The following is a 19,386-nucleotide window of genomic DNA, read 5'->3' as shown; positions in this document are numbered from 1 at the left end:
CCAGGCACCAGCGGGTCTGGTCAATTTCATCCACAGACCACAGGCGCGAGACACCAGATGCCGGCCATGCATGCCACCGACCTCGATTCTCACGACATCCATGCACGAATCATACACGACATCACGTGGCTACAACTCATCCTCTTGTTTCGTCTGGCTGCTTGGTGTTGCGGAAAGTGGAGATGCTGCCTGTCTGCCGACGACGAAGTCTCTGATTTTATGGGCAGGGCAGTCAATTGGCCGTGTCGTGGCATGTTCGTGGCACAATTAGTCGACTATTGCGGATGTGGATGTCGCCAGCGTTGCAATGTGAATTCCTCGGCGGGCTTACTCTTTTTACTAGATGCACTTATCGCCTTATTATCTCCTTAAATGCGGAATGGCTCGCGGAGACTCCTCTGCCATAGAACTTTATTAGGTAACCGAGTCTCCACGAGCCATTCCGCATCTACAGAGATTTGGAAATATATGCTAATACTATATGCTAATGAGTTTAAACGGTAACACACACAGCAGTGCCAGGCAAGTTGCGGGGGAAGCATTGGGCTGTAATCTTGCAAGTCACGTACTTAAGTACATAAGCCCATCTTCAGTGGGCACTATTAGCACAATTGTACTTGATATATACATGCTGCACTATGAATGCATGTACTCGGCGTTAGTTACATCGTCAAAATCTGTCTCCGTTACGTGTCCACCTCCCCGCCGCGTATCCTAACTGACCACATCAATCCCATGGCGCGTGTGTGGTGAAATGCACATGATCATTCGACTCCAGCAACTCCTGGATCAACAATTCGGCCGGATTAGGTATCTCCATTTCGTCGTCGTCGAACAGCCCCAATTCCAGTCCTATAACGGTATTAGCCTCGGGCTCACACGTCGTCGTCGCTATCAAGGTCAATTTCACCCTCGAGCACTTCATCCGTAACTAACTTCACTGTCAGCCATCTAGCCACGCCGCAACCACCCCGTCCACAGCACAAGGCCTGATGACTTACTATCGTTGTCCTCGTCAGTTTCATCCGCTGCTTCGTATGGCCACTGCACTTCCAGCTCCGGCATGATCTCGGTGACGAATTGCCTCCAGTCTGGCCCCGTGTACTGGCGTGTTGGGCCCCTCCCTTTGAAGGCGACATGTGCCGGCACGGGCTTCTCAATCCAATGTTGCTGCAGCATGCCCATCTTGAAATGCCTCAGCTCAAGGCACGGGATCTCGATGAGCTTTTTCAGGAAATGGGCCCAAAAAATCTCCTTGGGCGCGGGGCTGGGCGCATCCGACGGCAAGTGTCGCAACATTGTGACTTTCCACAGCTCCAGGCTTTCCAGCGACAGTGCAAATTTAGAAATGAGCTTCAAGAGTCTGGGGGCGTCGATGTTCATTGTGCCGAGGCTCAGCTCCTGCAGTTTGGGCATCGAAGTGGCCGTTCCGTCACTGCCACCGTCAACCATCCAGTCAATGAGGCTCGCCAGCCCAAGGGAGTTGGTCCGATGCTCGTTGATGCGCAGGTTCGTGAGGTTCGTCGCATGTGCCAGGAAGTTTCTAATAAACAAGTCTGGGGAATAGCGGCTCGAGCCCACGATGGCAGGCAAGCCCACGTGCGGAGTGCGCCAGGACAGGTCGATGCACAGGTGTAGCTTTTCCAGGCCCTGAAGCACCGGCACTACGGACGGCTCCATGAATTTTGGGATGTTGAAAGCGAAGTCGCGCAGGTGGTTGGCATTCCGGGACAAGATCTCGATGCTCTTGATGCTGGCCTTGGCCGCACCCAAGGCAAACATGACGGCGGTGAAGACCTGACTGCAATACTGGTACGGGAAGCCCGAGTTCCAAATTCCAGTCATGCCCTGGCTCAAGCTAATACCCGTGTCATGAAAAGCCGTCGTGTAGCCGTAGCTGTGCCACTCGGCGTTGGGCCCGTCCCTTGACCGGCGGTGCGAGTTGGCATCCCTGATGACGACCCCCTCTAAATAGGGGAGGTTGCGAAAGGCCTCGGCCATCATATCCCGGTGGTGTCCAGTGTTCCATAAGGTAAAGTTGTTTGCATATCTCTCCCTGAACTTGCGCTCCTTGTCGTCGTCTGGCAGAGGCCGCTGGATGCCCTCGGAGAAACGGTCGAGGCCAATGTGGACAAAGCGCAGGTGGTGTGCGAGGCGACTTTTGGATATGTCTATCAGGGCCTGCAGGCTGTCTTCGGCTATCATGAACTGCTTGCGGGTGAAGAATTCAATGACAAATGGTGTGTAGAGAGCCTGTTCCATAGAGCGGCAGGTCAGGCGAACGCTACCGAGATCTGGCGTGCCAAGATGGTATGTGATTCGCAAAAGAACTTCGACGGGTATCTTCTGCATGGGACAGTCGTGGAGAGCCGGGTCCGCCATGGTGGGCGTCTGGCAAGGTAAATATGGAGAATTTGCGTCGTGTAAAAGATTGCTTGCTATGGTTGTGCAGTGTGCGATATATCAAAAGTCTGGTGTGGTCGTGAAGCGGAAGCAGCTGCTCCAGTGAAGTCGGTCGAGTGGCACCAGAGCGCAGAGTCCAAAGTCAACCAGACAGTGCTCGTCACCGGCCAAGTCCCCGCGCCAACGACCTGCCTGTGCCTGACCTGCAACGTCCGTGCCTGTTGCTCGAAAAAGAGTCTGGTGCACAGCTTGTCCAGTCCAGTGTTCCTGCGCGCTCGTCAAACAGAGCCATGTAAAAGCATAGCCATGCATAAGTATATATACTCACACTCGTCTGTCAGCGTGCGGATGTGGTTGCCTCCACCGGGACTGACTGCCCCTGTTGAGGCCGTGACCAGGCAGCGCAGCGCAGCGCAGGCAGCACCGGAACCGCCAAAACCCCCCAAAAGCCGCCACCGGCCTGAGGCCCTTCAAGCCACAAAGGAGCTTGAGCCGCCGATTGGGGGCACCTGCCCAGCCCAGACAACAACCAGGATGACAATGATGATGATGATGATGATGAAAGGCGATGGGGCACGCGGAAGGAAATGGCTGCAAAGGAGCAAGACGGAGAGAACACTTAGCTGACGGTTTGGCAGGTGGCGATGAGGCCAGTGAGGTGTAGCCAGTCCAAAGACGGTGGTGACTGTCGACTGACTTGATATGTCAGAAGGCAAACACGGTGCGCGCCGACTTGCAAAAAGTCAACGGCGTTGAGACCAAGGCGGCAACGACAAGAAGCACTCGGGCATGCGATCAAGGCGATTTTGACGTCTCGGCCCGCAGCATCTAGGCACCGCTCGAGAGTTCAAAACGGACGTAGCCCGCGACGAGTTGTGTCTCTTGATGAGACTTGGAACACGGACAGAAACCGTCGACAAAAACTCGCCCGCCATCAATCGCCACACGCCGCTAATGCCATGACACGTCCCCCAGTGGCCCCGAGTTTACCCCAGAGCGATGCGATTCGTCCCACACGGCCAGCCAGCGTGGAGTAGCACGGAAGTGCATCACTATATCGCGGACCAACTGTAATAAATTGAAAATCAACCCCTCGAGTTGACGGGCTCATCATGTCATGCTATGCCGGGCCATGCTCAGTCATGCCCTGCCATATATGTATATTGTGTGTGGTGGAGAGCCATGCATTGCCAGGGTCAGACGACGGTATTGCCGAAATGCACCTTGTTTCGGCCATGTTTAAACCAATCGCCAACACTCATCAACCTTGGCGTAGCAACGAACAGAATTTGTGGTGCTTCAAACTCCAGACCTCCCGTCCGTCACCGCCTGCATGGCCCAATCGCCTTGCATGCCAGCATCCCCTTGTGGAACCTTCCAAATCCCGCACAATCCTTGAACATCAATTTTCATGTGCGAATATTTTTTTTTTGATGAAACAAATAACTAAAATAGTACATTTCCACTATAGTTAAGAAAAGAAAGAAAAAAGGCACTACAATATCTTCTCTCTCCGGACTCTGGTTTGAAAATAGTTGGTATATCCTCCAGCGTGAAAGCTCAGATCCAAGTGACGCCGTCTATCGTGCTCGCTGTATGCCATCCAGTTTCCCAATCCCTACAATCTATAAATGCCAAACCCTTTGGTTTGACCAAACAAACGCACAATCAACCGCTTCAACTCTAATCTGCCCTCTGCCCTCTGCTATCCAGTATTGGGACGAGTCATTATCCACTCTCGTTCCATCAGCTGCATTTGCGTACAAAAGCAAGCCAAATCCCACCCATTATCCCAAGCACACCCGCATGACGATAAACAAGACTAAAACAAAAGGGCTCTCCAAATGTCAACTTCAAGAAAAACGAACATGTTGAATAAGATGAACAAAGAACACATATTGCACCGAAACGCCATCATTCCATGATTTTACCCTTCATCCCATTTGAAGTCCTGCTGTTGGAAGAATCTCGCCGCCGTTTCATCACCACCTTGCTCTGCTGATTTCATCCAGTGAATAGCAATACACAGCAGTCCCGCGTCATTCCTGGCATCGCTATCCTTGCCACCCAGCGCCGGTCCATCTCCCGCTGGGTGAGCAGGACCCATTGCCCGCATGTTCATGCTAGCATTGGCGAGACCAGCTGGCCCTGCTGCTCCAGAACTTCCACGTGTCCTTTCACTTCTTCCATACCTCTCCATGACAGCCTGTTTGAATACTTCCCGAGGTTTAGAGAGTGGCAAAGTCGTGCGCTCAACACATTCCGGGTTGGACATATAAAGCAGAGCAAGCTCGCGTTGTGCCGCCGGATAGCCCTCTCTGGCAGTGATTACACACATCTTCCCCACATCATGCAAATTGTATATAGTTGGTGGCGGAGGCGGCGTGCCCGTTACCGATGGCTTTGATTCGGACAATATGTGGCTGTCGTTGACAAGCTTTCGATGCTGAGTATGCACTTCAATGACATTATCAGCTATTTCCACCATGGTCCGGCAAACCTCCGACTTGAGCTTCAAAGCAGCTAAGCCAACGTTCCAAAAAGCCTTGCCACGCTCCGGCTTGTCGAGAATTGCTGATGGTACAAACGCCGCAATAAGTTGAAGATCGCGAAACAAAGACTTAGGTCGAATTCCAGCATCCCGGAAAAGCCTCTGAAGCTCGCTGGTAATGGCATCAGTACTCGAAGAACCGCTGGAAATTGATTTTGTCTCCGCGTTAGCTTGTCGCGGTTGGTTCCCGTATCCTGCTGGATGAAATACAGACTGGATAGCCTGGGATCGGCGCTCCTTTACGTTGTCAATCGTGCCATCCAAAGGCGTTTGGTGGTTGTATGGTCCACGGTCTGATGCTGTACTGGAACCTGCGTCGGACAGATTTGCTCTAAGCTTTTTAGAACCATGCCACATCAACGAGGCAATGATGAGGTTTTCCAGTTCATTGAGAGCATTGAGTTTCGCAAAGGGATTGGGGTTCACACTGAACATGCTGAGGAGCCGGTGGTACGCCTTCTTGAAGGGAAAGTCAGTTGTAGCCTCTTTGGCTTTGCTCCCATTTCCAGTCCCGGTGGTGTCTGCTTCATCTGCCATGCCAACCAGGGGCACATCAGCAGATCGTTCGGAGGCGTTGTCGCCAGCATTTCTCAAATTTTTAAAACTTTTTTTCTTCTCAATCACCCTTGGCCTCGTGGAGCTCCGACCGCCCACTTCCTTGTCCTTCCTTTCGGACCGTCGTCGAGCATGATCATGGGCATCCTTTCTATCTATAAGCTGCTGTCCCAACACATGGAACCAGGCGTCTGTTTCAGACCCACGGGCCAAGACTTGGTTTCCTAGGTCGGACAGCAACAGGCTCGTCAGTGTTTGCCGCAGCTCGTTCAGGAAGCGAGATTTCTCATCTTCGGCCCGCTGTTGGAAGATTGTCTCGTTAGAAGTTGCCGATGTACCAGGACGCCCCGTAGAGACACTAGAGCTCGAAGGCAAGGGAAAGTGATGTAGGGGCCCGGAGAAGGTCGTTGAAACATTTGTGAGACTTGTGGTGGGAGAATACGCCCTAGAGACACCAGACCCCGGCGTCATGACTGGCTTGAATGGAGACCAGAACGTACTCATAGAATCGACCGTGTTAACGGGTGAGGATTTTTCAAAAGCATCGTGATTTTCCACTACATCAGACAGAGAAGCAGTCGGTCTCGCAAAATTGATTCGGGGCATGTCCAGAGCATGTTGACCCCCGTTCGGACTATTCGGAAATCGTCCCCTCTCGGGCTCACGCAACATCCAAGATGGTCTGGATGATGGCGAACCCAACCGCCTTTCGCCGTCGCTCAAAATGCTTGCCGTATCATCTCCAGACCATGACTGATCCCTCTCGCGGACTCTTATCCGGTCATAAACGACCTTCTCCCGTTTGTACAGGTCGCTTGACCACAATACGGGTGCATCCCGAATAGTCTCTCCCACGAGCTTAGATATACATTTGTCCACCTCGCAGCAGAATCGATGTATGCGCTCCTCCCCATAACAGAAATTTTCGACCCCGTACTGTTGCAGCCAATTGGATGTCATTTCTGCCTGGTCGTCGCTCAGCTTGTTAGGGCCGCCCTGCTCCTCCGACGCAGCCAGAAGGTCCATGATTTGGGACTCGGTGCGATAAAGATAGGAAGACCCCGGAGCACGACCAACGTTTGCTCGGGACCTTTGAATGGAGCTCCATCTCCGCGGCATTCCCATCGTCTTCAAAGCTTGGCAGATGTCACGACTGTGACCGTACTCTTTGGAATTTCGCACATCTGCAACAAACCACATCTTGTCACGCATTGCCCGAACCCGCCTCATCATACGGTCTATTGAACCCTCGTGGCGTTCTTGACTTTGTTTAAGCCATACCAACCATGCGTCGTATTCCTCAATGGCTGCTGCAGATCTTCTGATAGAGTCACGTGGGCCACGGGAGAATATGTTAATTAATACCGCAAATCCATTCGCACGAAGAGAAGGTGATTCCAGGGCGCAGAGATTCTTGAGCGTCTTCCAATAGACATGAGCTGAAACAAAATCCGCCTGTGCCTTGGATTGCGACGAAGCAGCCCTCAGCATCTTGATTAGGACAGGTTCTTCATCCTCCTCCCAGGCTGTCCGGAAGGCAGAATCTGGCACTGCCGAGTCCCCCAAAGAGGCATTATTGGACCTGCTGTTGCCATCATGCGTTCTATATGGATTTCGACGGGACACTGACTTTTCTGTTGTGATGATTTTGTTTTTCGATTTGTATCGTCGGAGCCTGGACGCTCGATTGGTCAGTTGGGGGGCACGATCGCCTTCTGCTTCCAAATTTCTCGGAATTTCATATTCCTCCACCAGTCTAAGAATCGCGTCACGAATTTGGTGGTAATCCTTGTCAAGTTCGGGGCCTTTAGTACCCTCATCCTCATCTGTGTCGGTACTTGAAGAGTTATCATCTTCGTCCGCCTCGTCCTCTGGGTCATAAGTCATGGAAGTCGATAATTTTTTACCATCGGGTGATAGAAAAAGGATAATCCATCTTTCGGCGCATGGGTGGAAGGTTCCTTTGAGAGCTTCAGGTCCTAAATTTTGGCTCAATTCGTGCATAGCAAGTCCCAGACGGTAGCCATCGTCCTCGTAATTCGCTAGTTTTCTCTGGGCATCAGGGTCAGCAGACGGAGGAGAATGCCGTTGAGAGGGCGTATGTGGTTGGCCATCTTGTGACCCTTCTCGCGGGGCCGTTGTCCCATCGCTGATTACGGACGAAAAGCTGGTACTAATGATGGACGCAGTCTCCAAGTTACTGTTCCGGAGATTGGGCGTGGGGACTTGTTGTGAAATAGCTGACAGCCCAGATATGGAGGCGGCGCCAGATCGAAGAGTGTTGGACATGGAAGACATGGGCCGACGCTCAGGAAACAATGCATTGGCTAATGTGGCCAAGTCTGGTGGGCTGAGGACCAAGTACGGATGGACCTCCACCGTCTCCCTCAGGGAAGTAATGGATCGGGCAGGAAGAAGCTTTGCGGAAAGTGTCTTGGAGCGGGATCCTTGGAACCTGGCAAGAATTCTCTCTACGTGGTCCTTGATCTGCGGAGGCACTTCCACTGGCACACAGGTGGCAGAAGGCTTACCACTCCACATGCTAGAAACATATTCGTAAGCTTTCATGGCAACTTTCTTCAGGATCGTTTCCCTCGCATAAGGGGTGATGTGATATTCAGCCAGCATGCCATGGGATTCAGGGTGGACGATTACTCCCAAAAGAAAACCAAAGAAAAGACATTTCCAGACGAGCCATCGAGATGTGTTTTCCACGTATTTGTTGTCCAGTTTCTTGACGATGGCATTACCAAGCTCCAGAAGACCTTCGGGGATCCCTGTCGCATCCTCGTCATCAATCAGTTCGAAGAGTCCCTGAACGGCCCTATCATAAAACTCCTTGGCAGCAACTTCGTCAGAGGAATTCCAGTCGGAAAGATTAAACCGCGTACCGTGCTGGTCCTCGGCACGGTCAAGGATGAAGGCACCTTCCTCAAGGATCTTCATAAGATACCATTCCATATTGGATTTGCCAGACCAATCACGCATCCCAGTCCATATATTGAGTACAGAAACTAGGAAATGTTCACTGCTAGACTTGGGCTGCTGAATGAGCCGAGCAAGCGTTGTTGCCCAAATATCAGTTCGTCGTTGATCCTCGGTGCTATCCGGGCCGGCAGAATTAGCAAAGCAGGAGTGTATTAAAATAGACAAGGGGTCATGACGCTGAAATGACAAGAGACGTTCTATATCGGAGCTTGCGTTACTTCGGCTAGACGACACACCTGCGTGATGCCTGCTAGCAGACCTCCCATGGTATGGCAAAACGGATTCCACTGGTTCCATTCCCTTGTGAAAGCCAAGGAAAGCGTTCAGCTCGGAGCTTGAGAGGGCGCAGATTCGTGTGGCCAGGTAATCAGGGTTTGTCCTCAGCTCTGACAAAAAATCCAAAATGGTATCCCGGGACGTAGCAGAAATATCATGGAGAAAGGGGGTAATTGGCCTCAGCGGAGCAACGCCAACAACGGAGCTAGTGGGAGTATCAAGGCTCTCCGAAGAACCCAGAGCGGGTGACGACAGCGGTTCCATGTCTGGCTCCAGCAAGGCATATCGGCGCAGCTCATCGCAGCTTTTTCGGACGTCCTGTATTGCGTTATACAGCATTGCAAAGCCATCCTTATCGTCCTTTCGGAAGCTTTCCACCAGATTACGGTTGGCAATATCACCACACCGAGTAAGACGGGCACTCAAGGCTGTAGATATTAGACTTCTCTGCAAACGCACTCGAGTATTGGCGCGCTTGCGCTCTTGGTACTTGGACAGGCGCACAACATGGGCGAGCTCCTGCAGTGTGATGTTTTCGTCCTCCTTGGTAAGGTGAGGGTTGGTATATTGGGTCACATCCACAATCAACGGTTGGGTACAAGGGCGGCGACAGGCTCTTTCACTAGGCGGTTCGATTTGAGGTCCAGTTAGTAGCTCATTTGAGTTGCACCGGTCGTTGGTCTGGACAGCGACATCGGGCTGTGCTACCAAGGGCCGCCGTGAGGTTGTTAGGCCAGAATGTGTCCGTTGATAGCTCCAGCGGTTGCCTCCATCGGTATGACGCAAGGGTAGAGTCTGCTGCGAGACTTCTGGAGATCGAGGGGGCGTGCGGGATCGGTAACAGCTTGCCTGGGAGACATCTTTTTGATCTTCAGCGGGCGATGGACTGGGAGACCCGGGGGTACGGGTTGGAGATGCAGGCACTGCTAGCAAAAGGACATACATTAGCAAAGGCCGGCAGTTTAGAAACAGGGCGTACAAATAGCGAGGCAAGTTTCATTCTGGTACATGTCAACATACATGCAGGAGACTGTGTGAGAACCGGCGACGAGAGCGAGCGTTGCATGGAAATCATAGTGCTACCATGCATCCAGACGCTTGTTGGCGTTGCGCACTAGCACGAGAAGCAGCTTCTACACAAAGCCGCCAACCGGCTGTTGCGCGTACGTCGCCCAGGGAAATAGCAGGAACAAGAATCTAGAAGATCAGATGGGTCATGAGGACTCGAGCTCTGAACTTGAAGAAGTAGCACGAGGGAGCCCTGTCCAAGGAACGATTCTGGAGGTTGAGGGGCGACAATGAGTGGAGTTGGTCATGGACAGGCCCAGACATGAGGTTGCGGGAGCTCCGTGTCGGATCTGGAGAGAAACAAGGAAACAGCCGGCACCAGGCCAGTTCGAGGAAAACGAGAAATAAACAGGCAGCAAACGCCGCAACGCTGGAAACACCAGAACAAGGATATTGGGCAGGCGAAAAAAGAGAAGAAGCTGGGATGGAGTACGATGGGGATGGGGGACGGGAGGTGAGAGACGGGGTAGGAGGCAATACATAAGGCACGAGGAGAAAAGGACTGGAGCCGACCGAGCATGTTGGCAACATTAAAGTCCAAGTACTCCGTACAGATGTCGGCACTGAGGGGCACGGCCAAACAGCGCTTGAGCATGCGCATTTGCAGCCGGCATCAATGCATGCATGCACTGTAGCGTGCGTGCTAAGGGCCACTTGGGTGGAGGCACCAGCTGGCACCAGCTCAGTTGACCAGACCGTCCGTCCAGACTGGACCCTGGAGCGATGTCGACATGTTCCGTCGACATACATGTATCGGACGGACTTGACATGTTGTACATGTGCGGGCGGGATTATGGGAGGAGCTCGACGTGGCCGCCAGCGTTCAATGTTGGCGGGGAGGAAGGTGCAGTGCGTGGACCCTGGCTTAACAGCAAACCAGGCTTGAAGAAAGAGCTCTGGCGGGTGACGACTGGCCACTTGAGCCAGCTGGCGTCGTTTGAACACATGAATTGGCAACACCAGACGTCGACGGTCAGTATTTATTTGGCTTTGTACGTCGGCACACGTCGGTACACGTTGGTACACGTCTGCAGCCTGTGGTGGCTCCAAGCAGGAATTCGCTGTCAACTTAAAGTTGACAGGAGGTACTCTCTGCCGTGGCCAAGGGCCCAAGATACATATCATTCTTCGGCGCTGGCATGCCAAACACGCAGCTTCCTCGCCCCTTCCTGATACAATTCAAGTCAGTCGGTACCTGCCTTCTCATCCAACAAGTGGGAACAAGCGCATGAACCCACATTAGCATCTTGAATCTTCAACCCACAGATCAAATACAAGCGCACTCGATATCGCATTTCAACGGACAATACTCCGTACTTAGGCAAGCATGAGCCTGTTCATCATTCTGCCCTCCGTCCACTCCCTGCTTACTGCTGTCTCTCCCTGACCCCAGTTTTGGACTCTGGCCAACCGGCTTCTGCAGGGTACCTAGGTACTCCGTACTCCGTACTCAGCTCCGTATCGACGCAGCAGCTGGACGGAGTTCGCGCATCCATGTCTGTGAGTTTGTGACTGATACTTCGTTCTGTCAAGCCATTCTGTGTGCCGCTTCTCTTTTGATTCCTACCTGTCTTTTGCCTGCTTTGACTGGCTGGCTTGTTCCAACTGTCTGGTTGACGGTCCAGCCATGGAGGTACCCGAGGCAGCCTGCCGACGCGAATAAGAGCATAATTCCCATGTAAGTCTCAGTGCGCTGTCCCCTAGTCCAGCTGAATAGTAAACTCAATCAACACCCCGTCGACTGGCCGAGGTGACGAGTTGGTTGCGGCCACCAAGATCCATCTGTTTCTGTCAACGGCGCCAGGTAGGACAGTGCGACGACTACCATGAACTTTCTCCCGAGGAGATGGTCTCCCTCCTACACACAGTAAGCACTTCTCCAGAACACATACCGGTCAAAATTGGTTGGTGGAGGGTAACATGATCACAGGTTGCCTCCATCTCGGGATGTGCTAAAAGCAGAGTCTTCTTATCTTGTACGGAGTATTAGAATTACACTTAGGAGAGTCCAAACACGACACAACTTGTGTGTCACAGGGTGGCAGGAAAGCAGACAGCACGTCGAGGAAGAAAGAGCCTGTAGACTTGATGCCTCTGGTGCGCACCAAGCAAAGCAATTCCAGCAATAACAACTTCCTGCAACCAGCATTGGCGGCCAGGCGTAGCCTTGGTGAGCTGGCATTGCAGATTGCATATGAGTGCATCCGATGTGCATGGCCGCCGCAACGCAATGTTCCCAGCCAGACAATCTCAAAATACCTGCCCAGTCTGTGGACAAAGTCTGTGTGTGCTACCAGCTCACCCTACGTCTATTCCGTTGACTTCTGCAGGAAAACAACCACCCAGACCCGACAGTCTCCCCGCCAATCCGACACCGCCCCTGGCCGTCTATCGATGCCTCCCCCACAGGCTGTCTACCACCATCCACACTATTTTATCCAATCCATGCCATCCACGAAACCGTCTTGGCCATCACCCAATCCGCGTCGCCCACGCCATAATACATACAGGCGCCGCATGCACGAGGTCTGTGTGCCAACTCACATCCCGACCCAATCATGCGCCAACTCACCATGCAACAAGATGGTCATCCCTTTTCACTCGCCCGGCTAGCTGACAGTCCCACGAGCTAGGAGGATTCATGACCAAGCCAAGGGATACAGCGCATTGTAGTAATTATTCCGTTCTGGCAGTCTCAGTCGGACCTAAACGAAAAAAGCGACCAAGAGGGTCACAACCCGCTGTTTGGAGGTCTTTCTTGTTTGTTACATCGAAAATAGATCCGAATGGGTTTGGAGTTGATAAGCAATTTGCCAAGCGATCTATGACAATCCCTGGTTCGGATACGAGGAGTAGTACCTGCAAAGTACGGAGTACACGCCTCAAGGTACATACCTGAATGCGCCGCCCGCCCCCCGTATTTGTGGCCTCGTTAATCTATCATTAGTCCAGTGCGAGCTAAAGGCTATCATTTGATCACAAAGGTAGCCGTCCAGACCAAATACCCCGACTGGTGCTTTAGAATCCAGTTGCCTAACTCGAGAATCGATATTGGGTGATGGTAGTTATGTATGTCTCCCGAATGCTCGCAAAGCCAGGGGCTGACCAATGACATCCAGCGAGCGTGAGTTCATGTCACAAAATTCCGCTGCTAGGCCGAAAGTGAAGCGCCACCACTGAGGGCGGTTGTATTTGGTACATGTCTACGTCTCAATGCAAATCACTTCAAAATTGGCTCAAATTGATATCAAACTTGATTGTCAAATATTTTGCAAACAAGCAGCCCATGATCATGAGCAGGAGTCATGTACTAATCTCGCCAGCTTTCCCTCTGTATTCCAGAGGATGGCTATGTTTATCAAGGCCAGAAAATAGTTGGAATTTGTAATTGTGCGTCTTGCCCAACAGTTTAAAGAAACCAGAGCATTTCAGCATTCTCGTCTGTAGGACGCGATTGGATCCGAATAATGCACTACCCGAGTGGTGTCAATAGCATTGGATGCTAAGTGCTATGAGATGTAGTAAAGTAGAGGTTGGTATGGTATAGGGCATCATTGGAATGACATGTTATAGCAAATCTGAGATGTTTTTCTCACTATTCCTCGCCTAAAATCACCCTATGCAGGAGAATCCTTAAATCAACACACCCGCCGGTGTCAAAGAGCGACAATTAGACACTGAGGCCCCTGTACGGAATTCTCATCCATCTCTTTTCTGTATTTTGACTCATCACATGCCACAGGTCAGTTGCCACAGGATAGGAGGACTGTTTGAAGTCATGTAGGAGAGATCCGACAAAGAGCCAAGGTCAGCGCCCGTATAATTGAGACGAAGGCCCGGCATCTAAGCCATTAAATTTCGGCTCGTCGGTTCGCCGGCAGGCCTACCCTGTCCAACGCACCGCGGGCATCCTCGTGTATAATGTTGTGCACAGACCTGTATGTGGCATATGGGAGTGCTGTCCTCCCCGCCGCAACACCTACTCTCTTCATGGGCCGGTGTCTTTCTCGACCCTATAATCCTTTTCTATATACGATGGAGTTCAACTTGGCGGGCGGTAATTAAGCGTCTAAAATGTTGGCGGACAGGTTCAAAAGTTGAGGCCATTCTTGAGGCGCCGGAGTCGCTCGTAGATGGATATTCTGCATCTAGTCCATTGATGGTATTTTCCCAAACAAATGAGAGCCAAATGCCCTTCCTTGGCGGTCTAAAAAATGTAGTTGTTTCGTGTCTACCGCAATGAAAATTTGTTGTCGGCCAAGCGTGAAAAAAGACGAAGCAATATACATGTATTCGACGTGCGAGGCAAAGGGTGATGGAAAGAATGGCGTTTTGATCATCAGATTGTACTCTGCTAAAACTTTCGCTCCTCTTCGCAGTGATGTATCTATTTTCAGGCTCGCCGGTCTTGTTGGCGCTATTGCTATTCATGATTCTGCCCTTCGGAGGTGTTGCGACTTCTTTCTGCCATGGCTACCGTAAATACTTTAAGGCAGCCACGTACCACATCATGCCAGCAGGTATATCGACATGATGCTGGAATAAACCTCTGATTGGAAGAAGATTGATAATATGTTTTATACTTCTGGGGGGTGAGCTGCTCATGTAGCTGATGGATGAATGGGCCCAGCTTACCGACTAGTTGGATCACAAAGACGTCAAGAAGGAACAGAGCACCACCGTACAAACGTTATTCGATTTCAACGTAAAGCTGCAACCTTAAAGAATAGTAGAGCAGTATATTGCGCGGACCTTTATGAAACAACTACTTCTGTAGCTTTTGCCTTTCCCCTATAATACAGCAACCCAAAAACAACGAATGCCACCAATTCATAATGCATACCCAGCCATTTTTGTAAATCATGTTCCGTGGTTCTCATTTCAGCACTCCCTTCCGAAGCGTACATCGAATTCTTTCAAAACACTCATTATACTCGCCGCCTCGACCTCTATGGCTTGTCTCCCCGGAGTGACCGGGCCCCCGTGCTGTGTAGTCTTCAACTTTGGCAGCCACGAAGAGATGTCGTCTGCGGCCTTGGAGAAGTTCCTGTGGCTGGACAGGGTCTGGTACGCTTCGGCGCAGCTGAGTCCCAGGCTGGGCAGGCTGGGGAGGGTGATTTTCTCAGGGACCGGCTGGGCCTTTGACTTTGACTTGCAGCATCCGCCGCCAGCGCCTTTCCCGCCACAACAGCCGCCGCCGGAGCCCTGTTCACGGCTATACTTGGCATTCATCAGGCGGCAGAACAGGCCGGATTTGGGGTCTGCCTGGCATTGGGCGCATGTGCCGGGTCCGTTGGCGCCACAGCCGCCCTTGGACGAGGGCGATGCCTTGTGGACGGGTTTCTTGCCTTGGATTCTGCGGGGGAGCTTGACGGCTCCATCTGCCGTCATTTCCATGGCTAGAGGGGGCGGGAGGATATCGGGCTCGGAAGGAGGAGGGGTTTGGGTTTGGTGGGAAATAGGCTGTGTTGATTCGGTGGGAGTCATGGCCGGGGTAGCCATGCCAGCTGTATCCTCGGCGCAGACGCAGTACGTGCCGTCTTTGCAGAATCCGCAGCTCTCCTTGAATGCCATGGACTCTTCGGAGGACATCTGGGTCACGGATGGGGGCTGGTCATATGGTGATTGGGGTGTGGCATCGGCAGCAGGCTTTCTTGAGAACATGGCAGTGAAGTCCGTCTCTGTGAGGGCGTGGATGTCCACGTCCGGACGGTGTCGCTTGTTGTCGGACGAGCCAGCAGACGGCGATAGAGGCCTTTTCATGTCTTGTCCTGCGCTGACATTGTTCGCCATGCCATCCAAGCATTGACAAGCAGTGCCAAATCCACACTTGCCGCAGCCTGCAGACGTGGAAGCGAGCACCTCTTCAGCACATGCACAGCGGCTGTTGGGTGAGCAGTTGCCGCAAGTGATGGCTGCGTCGGCCTCGGGGTTGTTGGAACTGATGTCCAAGCTTTCGGGGGGAGTGATGATGTTGGAAATGGAAAAGTTTCTCCCCTGCGAGAGGTGCTCGTTGCGTCCGCCAGACAGGCTGTGACGGGTGTGATGATGTACAGGGCTGTGAGGCTGACTGTGCGAGTGGCGAGGACCGCTTATACTTTGCGATCGAAAAAAGTCGTCACCATGCCTACTCTTGAGCGTCTCTGCCTGAGTCTCGGCGCGGATACGCTCCTGTCGCTCACGGTCGAGCATATTCTCCAAGAGCATACATCTAGATCGGAACGATTGGAGATCCAACTCTAGATTGCGAATCTTTTCCTTTAGCTTGACCTCCTCCTGTTGATGAGCATCTTTTTGTTCGTCCAGCTGCACTTCCAGTTCCCCTACACGGGCAGCTCGTCGTTCACGGAAAGCGCGCTGAGCAGCACGGTTCTGGGCCTTGCGCTTTGTTGGAGGAGTGTCTGTCGCTGGTTTACGGCCAGGCTTGGGACGCGGCGGGATGACCCATTCCTTGGATGTCATGGAGATCTTGGGAGCCTCCGCTGTGGGAGAAGGGCTGATGACGGCCGCCATGGCCATTTTATCGACGAGCGGTGCAGATAGACGAGGCAGAGGGACCGGACCGCCGGTTGTCTTTGCCGAAGTGTTGGCCTTTGGCTGTTTCGTCGGAAGCGGTGCTCGAGAGGGCGGGCCAGGCGCACCGGACGCAGGAGCGAGAGACCCGGCGGTGCCTGCAGAGGAGCCGGCAGCTGGTCTCTGGGAGGCCTTGGACAAAGGCCGAGATGCTATTTGCCTCTGGTTGCTGACCTCTGTGACGGCTCCGGGATTACTATGGGATGGAGGTGAGGGAGCAAGAGGAGCGGGAGTGGACGGCACGGGCATGGTGACGGAACCGAGCGGGTGGAGATTTTGTTGCGGTGCTTGCGGCGGTTAGTTGGTTCTGGGTCGTGATTGGCTGGTTTGCGAGCCAATACCTCGGAGTTCCGAATCGGGCGGGTGGTCTGATTTTGCGTAGGATCAGATAAGAAATCCGGTACTCGGGTCTGATGCAGCCCATCAAAATGCAGGCTTTTTTTTTCCAGTGTTGAATGATTGAAAAAAAAAAAGTACTCAATGCTGGGCTAATGCGGGCGAAAGTTCGGAGATGATAAAAGTATTGGTTTGAAAGATGCAATGCCACTGGGTTTTCCTCGATCCTTCTGAGCAGGTTTGCGCTCGATATATCAGCGCTGCGACACCCAGAGTCTCAGGGCACACCAGTGCACCAAACCAACGCAGGTAGTCAACAAGGGGAATGGGAAAAGTCAACAAATAAGATGCGGGCAATTGACAGCGCTTGAATCCCGATTCGTCTTTCGGCAGTTCACATGGGCTTGTTGAATCTCAAGTGACGGGAGAGGGAAACCATCAAACAAAGCGGTGGGTTGAGGAGGATCCAAAGTGTGTGAAGAGAAAGCAGAAGGACTGGAAAACCCTCGACGGCTCGTGCGCTCGCGAAAATGAGCAGCCGCGGGTCTATTTGAACGAAGAAGCAGGCGGTGTTGGGGTGAGCGAGCAACCCAGCTCCACGAGACGAGGGTGGGCCATTGATCGATTGATAAGATTTGATTGATAAAATTTCACAGCGTCGCCCATCTTCTGCGCGCTAATAAAAAAGCCCTCGTCCTCCCCCCCTCTTGATCCTCTTGGTCTGTGTTGGTCTCCACAGGTGATGCTCACTTGTTTGGTTGGGGTACTTGCCTAGCATGTGCCGAACGAATTCTGATTGAATTGCCTAGGGGGCTTTTGGTGCAGCTTTATACGGTGGGTAAGGTGCCCGTCTTTGCGAGGGGAACATGGCAACCCCGTGCTCTTCGTGCTCAGCCTTCGCTCGCTTCTACTCCGTACTCCATATTGCGTGGTTCAAAGCATGCGCCGCGGCCAATCCGATGTGGGTGAAAAAAATTGCCGGGCGTACTGCTAATAAATTTGTCTGAAATGCCTGACGGGCATCACGGGGTGTTCATGGGGACGGAACTTACCACAGTCGTATTCGGTCCCTGCGACGAATGACCAGCATCTAAAATCTAGTCGGCTGTTTTCTTCCAACATGGCCTGGCCGAGTCTCAGATGATCCGCGTGCCCACTAATTCACCCAATTCTCTCGCCACTATGGAGAGCAGTACATGTGGATAGGTTGAATTATTTGTGAATTTGGTTCACCTCGGAGAAACTGATTTCTTTGGCCCACAGGGAATGGGCTGCGGGAGCGAGGCGGCCAACGGGCGGGCGGCTAAACAAACCTTCCCAACGAAAATCCTGCCTTTATCTAGAAGAAACCACCGGCCACTGGCCGACCCTCTGAATAGAAGCATTGTCGTGCGTCCGTCATATGGACCATTTCGTACGTAATTCGCTACCAGACCAGTGGATCTCGTGGATGTTTTCTCCCAGGTGCCTGGTGGACTCTCCGGCTCTGCTCTCCATGGTTGGGTCAAGCTCCTCCCATGCAAATAGTGGGGTTATGCAGCAAGCAATGCGACGGGCTCACCGCACCCTCCAGAGTCTGGTGTTGGTAAAGTGGGCTTTTGTTGCTGGTCTCGAGTCACCAGACAGCTTCCGCGAATCTCTAGAGACGACTCTGTCAGCTGCAACATTGCGCGTTTTCTCCCCAGGGATGTAGCATGCCGCTTTGTCTGTCTGAAAACTAAAATACCCAAAACCAAGACTCAGCATGGCCAGCCTCGCAGTTCCTTCCCACCAGCGCCCCACCTCATCCACGCCAACATCATACAACCTCCCTTCCGACTCCTCAGATGTCGACCCGGACAATGACGCTCCTCTCCCCTTCCCAGCGGCCCTGCCACGATCCGACTTTCTCGTCCCGGACTTTGACCCGGCCGCATATCTCTCTGCCCTCCCTCACCGCCACCAGACCCTCGAAGATTTACGGTCCGACCTTCGCGATCGCAGTTCAACCATCAGCTCGGAACTTGTTGAGCTCGTAAACTCCAACTACACTGCATTTTTATCATTGGGTTCCGAACTCAAAGGTGGCGATGAGAAGGTCCAAGATGTCAAAGTGGCCCTGTTGGGATTCCGACGAACCGTTGAGGAGGTCAAGGTCAAGGTGGCCAAGAGGAGAGACGAGACGAGAGAATTCAACGACGAGCTGCGTCATGTACGCTTAGATATCGAGCAGGGGAGAAAGATGCTTGAAATTGATGATAGATTGTCTGCTCTCGAGGAGAGATTATCCGTCGACAGTTTACCTGCAGGCGCGGGACAAAAGGAGTGGGATTGGGATAGCAGTGACGAAGAGGAAGATGAGGGTGCTGTGGCAGGGCTGCTGGGGAGCCCGCCCGCCAAACTATTGCCATCGGCAAAGGAGTGTGGCGAGATTATTCTGTTGAAAGAGCCCCTCGATCAGCAACATCCGTTTGTCCTGAAGCTGGGGGAACGGCTGAACAGATGCCGGAATACTCTGCTGTTGGACCTGGGCAATGCGCTGAAAGAAGCGAAAGGAGCTGGCGTCCAGGGACATGATCGAGTACTTAAATATCTGGCCATATACCGCATGCTGGATGCCCAAAGAGAGGCCATCAGGGCGCTTAGAGGCGGTTAGT

The 19,386-nt window shown here is 52.6% G+C and overlaps 4 protein-coding genes across 4 annotated transcripts; 1 reads left to right on the top strand and 3 right to left on the bottom strand.

Moving 5' to 3' along the window:
* Window positions 1-727: 727 nt before the first annotated feature.
* G6M90_00g020190 (uncharacterized protein) lies at window positions 728-2,382 on the bottom strand (the record flags this gene model as incomplete). The annotated part of the gene is made up of 3 exons (XM_014693040.1): window positions 728-852; window positions 911-931; window positions 1,002-2,382. 3 exons carry the CDS (start codon window positions 2,380-2,382, stop codon window positions 728-730), a joined length of 1,527 nt encoding a protein of 508 aa, XP_014548526.1.
* A 1,948-nt stretch (window positions 2,383-4,330) lies between these two features.
* Window positions 4,331-9,848, bottom strand: G6M90_00g020180 (uncharacterized protein; the record flags this gene model as incomplete). Its single annotated transcript, XM_066129851.1, has 2 exons — window positions 4,331-9,699; window positions 9,794-9,848. The coding sequence occupies 2 exons, from the start codon at window positions 9,846-9,848 to the stop codon at window positions 4,331-4,333; spliced, it is 5,424 nt and encodes a 1,807-aa protein (XP_065985615.1).
* Window positions 9,849-14,722: 4,874 nt separating this feature from the next.
* On the bottom strand, window positions 14,723-16,663 carry hapX (bZIP transcription factor hapX; the record flags this gene model as incomplete). Its single annotated transcript, XM_014693041.1, has 1 exon — window positions 14,723-16,663. The coding sequence occupies one exon, from the start codon at window positions 16,661-16,663 to the stop codon at window positions 14,723-14,725; it is 1,941 nt and encodes a 646-aa protein (XP_014548527.1).
* A 1,831-nt stretch (window positions 16,664-18,494) lies between these two features.
* On the top strand, window positions 18,495-19,385 carry G6M90_00g020160 (uncharacterized protein; the record flags this gene model as incomplete). Its single annotated transcript, XM_014693042.1, has 1 exon — window positions 18,495-19,385. One exon carries the CDS (start codon window positions 18,495-18,497, stop codon window positions 19,383-19,385), a length of 891 nt encoding a protein of 296 aa, XP_014548528.1.
* Window position 19,386: the final 1 nt, after the last annotated feature.

This window comes from Metarhizium brunneum, chromosome 1 (genome assembly GCF_013426205.1).
Source record: "Metarhizium brunneum chromosome 1, complete sequence".
Taxonomy (NCBI): domain Eukaryota; kingdom Fungi; phylum Ascomycota; class Sordariomycetes; order Hypocreales; family Clavicipitaceae; genus Metarhizium; species Metarhizium brunneum.
Note: the sequence above shows the minus strand (reverse complement) of the source record. Positions and strands in the feature narration are given on the sequence as shown.